The sequence below is a fragment of the Periophthalmus magnuspinnatus genome, chromosome 23, assembly GCF_009829125.3.
Source record: "Periophthalmus magnuspinnatus isolate fPerMag1 chromosome 23, fPerMag1.2.pri, whole genome shotgun sequence".
Classification (NCBI taxonomy): domain Eukaryota; kingdom Metazoa; phylum Chordata; class Actinopteri; order Gobiiformes; family Gobiidae; genus Periophthalmus; species Periophthalmus magnuspinnatus.
The window spans coordinates 12,600,207-12,610,307 of record NC_047148.1 but is presented as its reverse complement, the minus strand read 5'-3'; the positions used below and the strand labels follow the sequence as shown (position 1 = coordinate 12,610,307).

Below are 10,101 nucleotides of genomic sequence, written 5' to 3'. Positions count from 1 at the left end.
TAATCTGCACAAATTGTTGCCTATTACACCATCCTTACAGGGTATTACAATGCCACTTTGAAGATGATGATAATAATAGATTAAAGCATATTAAATATACAATAAAATATATACTTAACATGTTGAAATTTGAATTGGCAAATGTGAGAATTCCCCAGGTTCATTTGCGTAAAAGCGGTGCTGCGGTCCCTTTAATGAATTACTTCCGGGTAAAAGGCATCGGAAATGCTTTGGGCTTGCTGAAAGGCGGATCCCTGCGTTCTACTTTGTCTTTTACAAACAGAATTTTCTCTACCTTTCTTTCAGCAAGTCGAAAGAAATACTCTTTATAATAGACTGTTACACACGTTTCACATACATCTCAAAAGAGCAGAAGTTGCAGGGGCGACAGTGGGAATTTTGTCGCTTTGTTGTTAGCCAATACGCGGCTAACTTTGAACACACTAGCACCCAACTTGCCAAGTGTCCTGTATCGCAGAGGGGCAGCGATAGCATCTGTACTAAACACTGTAAAATGGCAGACAATGATCCGATGTGGGCATTGAAGAACGGCCAACTGGACGATGTTAAAGCGAAACTGGTCACGGTGAGTGCGACGCCTGGGCATTTTGTGGTTGCTATGTCAAAAGTAGTTAGCTAGCTTACTACCAGCCTTGATGGTTTCGTAAGTTTAAGAGCACTCTCTAGACTACGCTGCTCAGTTTATTTTTGCGCCCTTCAGCAGCGGATCCACGTCCCAAAGTGATAAAAGTTCGACATAATCGCAAATTACAACATAAAAACGTTAGCTGTATTAATAATGGCTACAATATAACGCTACTTGCTGGATTTCCTCTGTAGTATGTGTGTCATGCCGTAATCTAAACTGTTTATAAAACATTTAGACTTGTTCAAACTGAAATGCATCATCTACTTACTCTAATTACATGTATTGGACTTCGAGAAGAGCAACCTGTTGGATGCAGAAGTTATAGGCTAGCTCTAGCATTAGCTGCACACTTACAATACGTCTAGGTTGGCACGCAAGATAATCATTGAATATTCAGAATGGGACTATTTAATCTTCTTTGAGTTTGCCTAATAATCTTACAAATTCGCATTAGCTGAGATGCAAAGAGCTGAGGGGGCGGGGGATAGTGGCATTGTCTTTTTTTACGTAGTTGGATTGATTCTTTTCTATGTTTATGGTGTCAAAAAGATATTATTAGAGTCTGAAACTGTACTTCTGTTTTCGACTTCACCAAGCATGACAAAGATACCGGTAGTTGAGCAGAGATTCAAACATGGGGAGGAAAGATATAACGTTTCTGTAAAACTAGTTACTACTAAAGTTGATCAATTAACTCCAACTACACAACATTAGTTCGCTACTGACTATTATTGTGATAAAAAAACTACAACCAATTTAAAGTTAAAAAAAAAAAAATTGCATTATATTGAATGTGTGTGTGTGTGTGTAGCTTTAAATCAATAGAAAATTTCCAGGGGAACACAAACCTTGAAATAAAATGCTAATTTTAGGAACTATCAATTGGATTTTCCCTTTTTTGTAAATTTATGCACATCAGAATGTATCATGTATGAACATTAAATATTTGCTAGTCATATCCTCTCTTTACATGATACCAAAGCTGCAGCAGGTGAAGGTAATGTTAAGTGTGTCATTAGCAGACTAGCAGGTCCATATCTATCATTGCTAATGGATTCAGTAGACTTGGCGTTGGAATGAATGATTATCTCCAGTGCGTTTCACTTGACCTTCATCTGGGTTTGTTATAAAGGTTAAGGAGGACTGAAGGCAGGGGCTGTACAACACACATGAATCATGACAGCACTGGGATGGACAGTGGACATGAGCCCTGATTTGAATATTAGTTGCATTTCCAGGTGCTTTTGGAAATCACCCAACACCATTACAGTGCAATAGACCTAGAGGCATTTTATGGGATTGATTAGATATGCTCTGCACCTTTACACCAGATTCATATCACTATGCTATAATTGAGTTAGGCAGTATGATTTGTCCTGTTCATATTCTTTTTCTGATTGGTATTTTGGTTTTATTAGATTTTCCTTTGGTGCCTCAGGGGACCTAAAGATTCATGCCAAGCCTGTCATTAGAGATCAGGTGTTTTTAATAAGAGGAATCTGTAACAAGATACCCTCTCTAACGCTTGTTTGAAAGTTCAGCTTGTTTTTTTGTTTTTGGTTTTTGTTTTTTTTTAATTATTATTTGCATCTTGTGGAGGCACTCATTACATCCACAATCTGATGAATGTTTTTCACTTAGGGCCAGGGATAAATGACATACATTGCTACACAATTCCAATTAGTTTTATTTTAAATAAAAACAAATAGTACTTTTTTTTTGTTATTTTGAATGAAAAAATATAAACTCTGCATGCTTTTACTGAATGAGGATAAACTAGATCTCTCCATTTAAAAAAAAAAAACAAAAAAAACAAGCTGATCGTTGACAATAAGAAATAAGTGAATCTCGATTAACATTTGATTGCACAGCGTCTACTTTTACTCCTTTTTGACATTTTAGATTTTTTGGGGGGTTACATTGCCATTTTGATGATCTTTTTGTCTTTTTTCAGGCTGACGATGTGAACAGAATTCTAGAGGGTGGAAGGATGCCACTACATGTAGCTGCAGACTTTGGTCACGCTGAAGTTGTGGAGTACCTCATTTCTAAAGGAGCGGACGTTAACGTAAGCCAATCACTTTTGATACACTTTACATTTTTAAGCTAGGTTAAAAAGGGTATATTCTATAGTCACTTTATTTATTTACATTTTCATTTATTATTTTTATGTGCATATAGAAAACATTTAGCACTAGATATTTCAACCAACGTTTACGCTGTCATTTGTATGTTATTTGCAAATTAGGAGCATCTCTCTTTCAACTGATGTTTTCTTATGCAACAGGCTCCAGACAAGCATGGCATCACTCCTCTGCTCGCCGCTTGTTACGAAGGCCATGTGTCCTGTGTCAAGATCCTGGTAGCGAAGGTGGGTACCCCGGTTTCAGCACTTTGACATCTGCACAGTGTATAGTTCATATTGGTGTGGCAGAGGCTGTGTCAGGCCTGTGCTGATGAGGTCACTTCTTGTACAAAAGGACCTTTACCACATCCTCCAGAGGCGTCACTAGAATGGTCCCACAGCATCCCATTGTAATGTGCTCATCCATTTGTGTTGCTTTGTTCCTCTTATTTACAAGCATTTTAAACAATTGTAATCCACACAACAACATTATTCACCAGCTATTTATGCTCTCCATACTTTAATCTAAGTTTGAAGTTTCACTGCAATAGAAAAGGCTGTAATTCTGAGCTGGTTGCGTCAGTGCAGTATGGGTGTATGTTATTCCTTTTTTTAGCTTGTGGTTATAGCTGTGGTTGTGCTTCATAGCTGTCTAAAGGGTGCATTGAAACTGATATCAGTTTAAGCCACACATGCCACATAGTCTTCCCATATTTATTTATTTATTTATTTATTTATTTTGTTTATCATAACTAATTTTTACATTTTATTTAGTGACACCATTCTTGTCCTTTTAATTAAAGATGTAAAGATATCCATATGGATATTTAGGGTTTTTGCAGTACCCTGTTGTGTTGAATCATGGCACTGGCTTGTATTCAGTCTGATGCACAGTTGCTGTTTATAGATGGACTGGCTAAATGAGGAGCCGAAACTTGTGCACAGACATGTACCGTGCTCCCATCTCTCTCTCTCTCTCTCTCTCTCTCTGGCTCCACACACTCCTTTGATTGGCCTAATACATCTTCATGAGCCAGCTTCTGCATTAACAGTTTTAAGCAACTGGCCCGCAGCTGCACAACAGCTGCCTGTGTTCAGCTGGCAATTGGGTTTGGCTTCAGGTTTGAACCAAGCAGCCAGAACAAGTGAAACAGAAATGTTGTCCTCTTGTACTACATACTACGGAACTATTTTTAGTCTAATTTTGGAAAACTGTATAATTAATGTGTCTGAAGTGATGCATTCATGTTTGAATATTTGATTGTGTGCTATTAATTTAGCTCAGGTGGCAGTAAACAAACCAAACGACAAAATTATTTTAAGCTAACGTCTCACGCCCCTTCACCCATGCTCTGGAAATAAAGGCTATTTAAACCTATGTCATGCTCTCAAATGACACAAGACGCAAGTTGAGTTTCAGCTGTGTGACTCATCTCAATACATTTAACGGTCAAATGCCAACAATATGAGCAAACCCATGGCTAGCACGTCTCCTCGCCGTATCTCCACTAAGCACTGTCCAGATTACTCAGCTGAAAGGTCATCATTCACTACAGGGATTTGAATGGGATGCACTTACTCTTCACTGATCCTAAATTTTGTCTTGTGTCCAAACATGAAATAAAAGTGTCCAGCAGTCACATTATTGACCAAACCGAGTGATCTCCACTCTGTCTGACTGCACACCTGTAGCATCGCACCACTGCACTTTAGGGAATAATGGGAGCTCACTGAGAATAACCCATTGAAATTGCTGGACTGCCAGATATTCATTTTCTGTGGACAAAAATGGCTCAATGCATTATGGGAGCTGACCTCTGCCCCTTCTCTGCATGCTGCGTTGCTGTTTGTGGTGCATTATGAAGGGGCATTTTGACCCCACTGCACAGCCCTGTGGTAATATTGTGGCACAGAGTGCTGACTAAAGCCAGGAGATACTGGACAGGTAATTCTGGTGCAGCGGCAGTGTTTTGTCACATCCTGTTTTTAACCTCAGTGTCAGTATACTTCCTCTAATGTCCCAATATATAATGGGTACAGAATAGTACTGGAGCAGTTTATTTATGTCATTTAATACCTACTACTGATCATTATTAAATCTTAAATATTCATTCAAAAAGTACAAAATAATTAAAAGCATTTGCCCTGATGAAGGCCGAAGGGCCAAGACACGTTGGCATTTTAACTTTATCTGCCATGTGGTAATGAAGGCTTTTAATTATTTTGTACTTTTTGATTGCCTAATTTTTTTCAACTTTGTATTTTAGACTGGTTCCTATACTGAACAGCACCAAAAGGAAAATTTTGCACAATCTCCTGCCCCTAAAATGTTTGCATTATTAAATGAATGTTATTTGTCACCAAGGCAAGGTACGTTTATTTGTACAATTCGTACACAAGGTAATTCACAGTGCTTTACAGAATAAGAAAGACATTAAAATCACACAAATCAAAACATAAATAATCACAAATAATCATCATAAAATTAACCATAGTATTTTCTTGACTTACTTAGAAGACTGCATTATCTTCACATTAAATTAATGTGGCAATGAAGCTTGGCTTTGTCACACTTGGGGACTGGTCTGTCTGTGGTCACATATTTGGACAGTGAAAAGGGCATTGTTCCAGTTGTAGGAAGATGGATATAGTAAAAGCTGTCAGCGCTGTCTGCTGTCAGTGATGGAGCGCTTTAGGAGAGCCACAGCCACAGGGCTGTGTGCTGATATTATTGGACCAGCCAAACAAATTCCTCTTAAGGGCTTTCATTTAGAATAGTCTGTAGAATATTTTTTCAGCATATATATTTTTTCCCTCAAAGTGCCTGTTGTCTTGGATGTCAGAGTGGCCAGATATGTATTTGTTGTCACACCAGGGCAGTACTGAATGGTGTAGAGGTGTAATGTTGCTCTAAATGAGGTCTGTGGAGTCAGTTAGGAAGAATGTTCTTCAACCGTCAGTTAATGACTTCCCTTGAGCTGCAGAGACTCCTGTTTCCTGTCGTTTTCTAACTCAATGAACACTTGGATCAGCAGCACAAATACAACTAACCACAACCATCAAATGGCTATTGGGAAAGTTATTTTAGCCCTATACATTTTAGTTTGTGTTGGATATTTTTTTGGTGAATATAACAACAAGAGTTCATATCTTTGAAAACATATCAGAATAAAACTTTTTTTTTTTTTTCCCCCTGGAGGAGCCTGTCTGGGCCTGTGTCTAAAAGATGAATTATACCGCTAAACCCTCTGTGTATTTGCAGATAAAATGGAAGAAAATAATTTATTTTCTTGACATCCAAACATTTCATTCACATTTTCTGACTCCAAACCAGATTATGTCTTCAGAGATTTGTGATCAGTGCTCTTGGCATAACATCTGAAATTTCTGGATAACATTAAAATAGTTACATCATTATTATTCATTATTCACACTTAATTGGTTTGTTTAAAATGTGAACTGCGATACAAGTTTAAATAATTGTGTGGGTCTGTTAATTCCTTCATGAGCATAAGCAGGCACTGTATGCTCCATAGCAAAATCATTTGATTGAATATTACCATCTAATATTATGGTCTTCCACATTGTGATACTTCTTCTTTTGGAATTTATGGTGGTTTACTTCTTGGTACTCCCATCTACTGTGTTGATGCATATGGTGAGTAGAGCTCCAAGATTAATCACAATCCAATCGAAAACGCAATTTGTATGGAGGCAATCAGCCAATCGCAAAGGCTGCAATTTTTGAAGTACCCTAATTTCCTCCACAAACTGCAAAAACTCCTGTGTTATTCTGCATAAAACTGCTAACTTTTTAGTTTAGATGTGTACAAACATGTTCTGAAATGTGATTCTTGTGTTAGTCCACATTTCAGTCTTTCGGTCAATTGTTCAGGATGTGTTTAAAATGTGAACTTTGAACAGAATCATATTTAAACACAAATCTCAAATGTAATCCCTGTTCTTGCCAGAAAAAATGCATTTAGATGTTTTTCACAAGTCATTCACCCCTAGTACCAAGTACCAATTTAGCCCCTTCCATGATAACTGAAACCTTTTTTTTTCTTGTATCAGAGTAAATTTTATCTTTTCCCCCAAAGAAAGGCTTGCTCTTTTCTGACAAAACCACTGTGTGCTCTGAGTCTACAAGATGTTTTGATTGTGAACCTGGAAGAAAGGGTCTCTGTTCATGTTGTGGGGTGAGAGCTTATTGTCCGTACAGGGTGGTACACTCTGCTTTGCTCTGCTGAATACTAGCGATGTATCAAAGGGTTTGTAAGAACTAGGAAAAACAACTATAGGGTTACAGGTAACAGTTTTAATGCACATTTCCACTCTTTCGCAGTTTTAAATTCAGGCATCCCAGCATTATATACTGTAAAGATCCAGTGAAATTCAGTTTGCTGCACATTTACCTGCTCGCACAAAAAAAAAAAAATTATATATATATATATATAATTGAATGAACAAACCTGAACTGAGTTTGTCAGGTTCCCTGTCCTGTTCTCATAATGATATGATCTTAATCTGAGCCTCGGCCGCTGCAGCCCAGAGATCCCAGCAGGGGACTGGCTCATCGCTGCTCTAACATGTAAACTCTTGTGCTATACAACACACTCACTCGTCTGTTTGATTGTGTCTCTTTCCAATTAGGCTTGTACAGTGAGTTTCCCTCTCAGTCCTGGTAAATCTGCACCAACAGTGTTTAAACACACTCCAGTCTCACAGGGCTCAAACTGGGCCACACAGTTTTAGATTCTGAGCTTCTTCTCCATGCGACACACTGCCTGCGTCTGTCCTCTGTAAGCCCTGTGCTAAGAGGCTCAAGTTAGCCACAACAAGGCATTGCAAGATTCCTCTGACCATCTGATTCCACTTCATGCCCACTGCACACGGCACGTCATCACCACTTAGATTGGTTTCCTTGGGGTATCTTGAAAAGTGCTATACAAGTGCTATGTATCATTTGTTTTAAAACTAATATCAAAAATGAATATATTGTTTGATTAACATCAACCTTTCAGTTCAACAGCCTTTCACTAGTTTTTCATTAGTCATGGTTTTGACTTAAATTTGTATTTAAAGGTTTAAGTAAAAGATCTAATAACAATGTCTATAAAATCTGACTAGACCCCTTCAGCATCACCCTTACAAACAGAAAAATAACCTGGTTGAGACATGCACTGCTGACCATTGCTATTTACTGTAGACCAAAAGGTTTAACTAAAGTTAAAATTATGCTCTTTTAAACTTAGATAATAAATCACGGGGTCAAAGGCAGAGGGTTGTGTGGGTCAAAGGCAGAGGGTTGTGTGGGTCAAAGGCAGAGGGTTGTGTGGGTCAAAGGCAGAGGGTTGTGTGGGTCAAAGGCAGAGGGTTGTGTGGGTCAAAGGCACAGGGTTGTGTGGGTCAAAGGCACAGGGTTGTGTGGGTCAAAGGCACAGGGTTGTGTGGGTCAAAGGCACAGGGTTGTGTGGGTCAAAGGCACAGGGTTGTGTGGGTCAAAGGCACAGGGTTGTGTGGGTCAAAGGCACAGGGTTGTGTGGGTCAAAGGCACAGGGTTGTGTGGGTCAAAGGCACAGGGTTGTGTGGGTCAAAGGCACAGGGTTGTGTGGGTCAAAGGCACAGGGTTGTGTGGGTCAAAGGCACAGGGTTGTGTGGGTCAAAGGCACAGGGTTGTGTGGGTCAAAGGCACAGGGTTGTGTGGGTCAAAGGCACAGGGTTGTGTGGGTCAAAGGCACAGGGTTGTGTGGGTCAAAGGCACAGGGTTGTGTGGGTCAAAGGCACAGGGTTGTGTTTTGAAGAGCATACGACGCAAAGCAATATGCAAATGAATGCACACAACCTGAAAGAGAAGACGTCTCGATGCCATTCCAACCATTCAGATTGTGTTTTGTTCTTTTTTTTCAGGGAGCAAACAAAGACTATAAAGGTCCAGACGGCCTGAATGCTTTTGAAGCTGCTGAGAGTGACGGTGTGAAGGCTCTGCTGAAGTGAGGCAGCGACGCGCAGCTGGACGAGGCTGGACTGGCAGGGGCACAGGGGGCAGACAGGAGAACTGACGATGGACGCAGTGTTCACATGACAGAGGACAAACACAACTCTAAATCTTGGAATAACCTCTGGCTAAAATCCACTGCTTTGTACCTTTGATAGAGATGGTCAGTTTTCTTTGTCTGGGCATTTTCCCATTTATTTTCTCTCTTTTTTTACTCACGGTTTTTGGTTTATGCTTTGTCTTCTTTTTAGCCTCTGATTGTAGCCAGAGGGTCTGTCACCGCTGTCTCTCTTAGGGACCAAAAACGTATCTGAGACTTATCTGGACAAAAATGCAAAAACAGTAAGCACTTAAACATCTTTCCAAATTACAGTTGAATTTGAATAATAATTGGTCTTTTTATACTCTTAAATGGGACTTAATTGTATGGGCATTTACTGAATTGTACTTAACTAAACTGAAAAAGAAGAGTGGAAAAAGAAAGTAATTGTGGCTATTTTTGTATAACAAATTTACCTTTAACCAATCACACAACGAAAAAGGCTTTTTCTTCAGCTGCTTAATACATGGTTGATAAATAGAGATTTCCAATGATCATGTTGACTAAATAAAATGACATATATCTTCACCTGTTCTGAAGCGTAGTTTGGTGCAACATAGAAAAGATACAATAAAACAAGTGATTGACATCTGAGACCAATGACTTTTAGTAGCAGTTCTTGTATTCTGTATTTGGTGGCTAATAGGAGTCATAGAGGTGCTTCGTTTAAACTGGATTGTGGATTTCTTTGGAATGGTTTGAATCTCTGCCTATTTTGCTGCATGTCAAGCTGCCTCTGCTTTTATGCTATGAAACGGTCACTGTCCCATTTTGGTTGCTTTGAGATCACCGACAAGGGTGTAACGGACAAAAACATGCTCTTGCTGACTTTGTTGTGACAAAAAGTCTGTAAAAACAAATAAAAAGTGACAAATAAGTTATGTTTTCTAAAATTATTTTTAAGAAGTAAGTGAAAATGGTAATTAAAACATTTTGAGCTGTGGAATTGCAATGCAACATGGGTTTCTTGTATTAGTTTAGCAGTTCTTTTTCAGTTTATAAAATTGTAATTCTCTTGGATGTGTTTAAAATGTGCAGTCTGAGCAGAATCCTAGAATTAAAACCAAAATCTCGACTCTAATTGCAATTGAAATGCTTCTCAGAAAAATCTCAATTGCATATTACAAATCCAAAAATGTTCACCCCACTATAGACAGCATTAGAATGCTTGGGCTAAATAAACATAAGTATAAAGTATAAATATATAAATAACTCATGGTTAATGGCAT

General features: G+C 38.7%; 1 protein-coding gene across 1 annotated transcript; it reads left to right on the top strand.

Annotated features, from left to right (window-relative positions):
• The first annotated feature begins 202 nt into the window (after positions 1 to 202).
• Positions 203 to 9,749, top strand: mtpn (myotrophin). The gene is made up of 4 exons (XM_033990191.2): positions 203 to 586; positions 2,604 to 2,717; positions 2,937 to 3,020; positions 8,685 to 9,749. The coding sequence occupies exons 1-4, from the start codon at positions 515 to 517 to the stop codon at positions 8,769 to 8,771; spliced, it is 357 nt and encodes a 118-aa protein (XP_033846082.1). The 5' UTR covers positions 203 to 514; the 3' UTR covers positions 8,772 to 9,749.
• The last annotated feature ends 352 nt before the right edge of the window (positions 9,750 to 10,101 follow it).

Bases quoted from the DNA above. Each gene is read 5' to 3' on its own strand.
- mtpn (XM_033990191.2), top strand. From the start codon at position 515: ATGGCAGACAATGATCCGATGTGGGCATTGAAGAACGGCCAACTGGAC. The intron at 587-2,603 runs GTGAGTGCGACG...GTCTTTTTTCAG, and splicing joins TTAAAGCGAAACTGGTCACG to GCTGACGATGTGAACAGAAT. The intron at 2,718-2,936 runs GTAAGCCAATCA...CTTATGCAACAG, and splicing joins CTAAAGGAGCGGACGTTAAC to GCTCCAGACAAGCATGGCAT.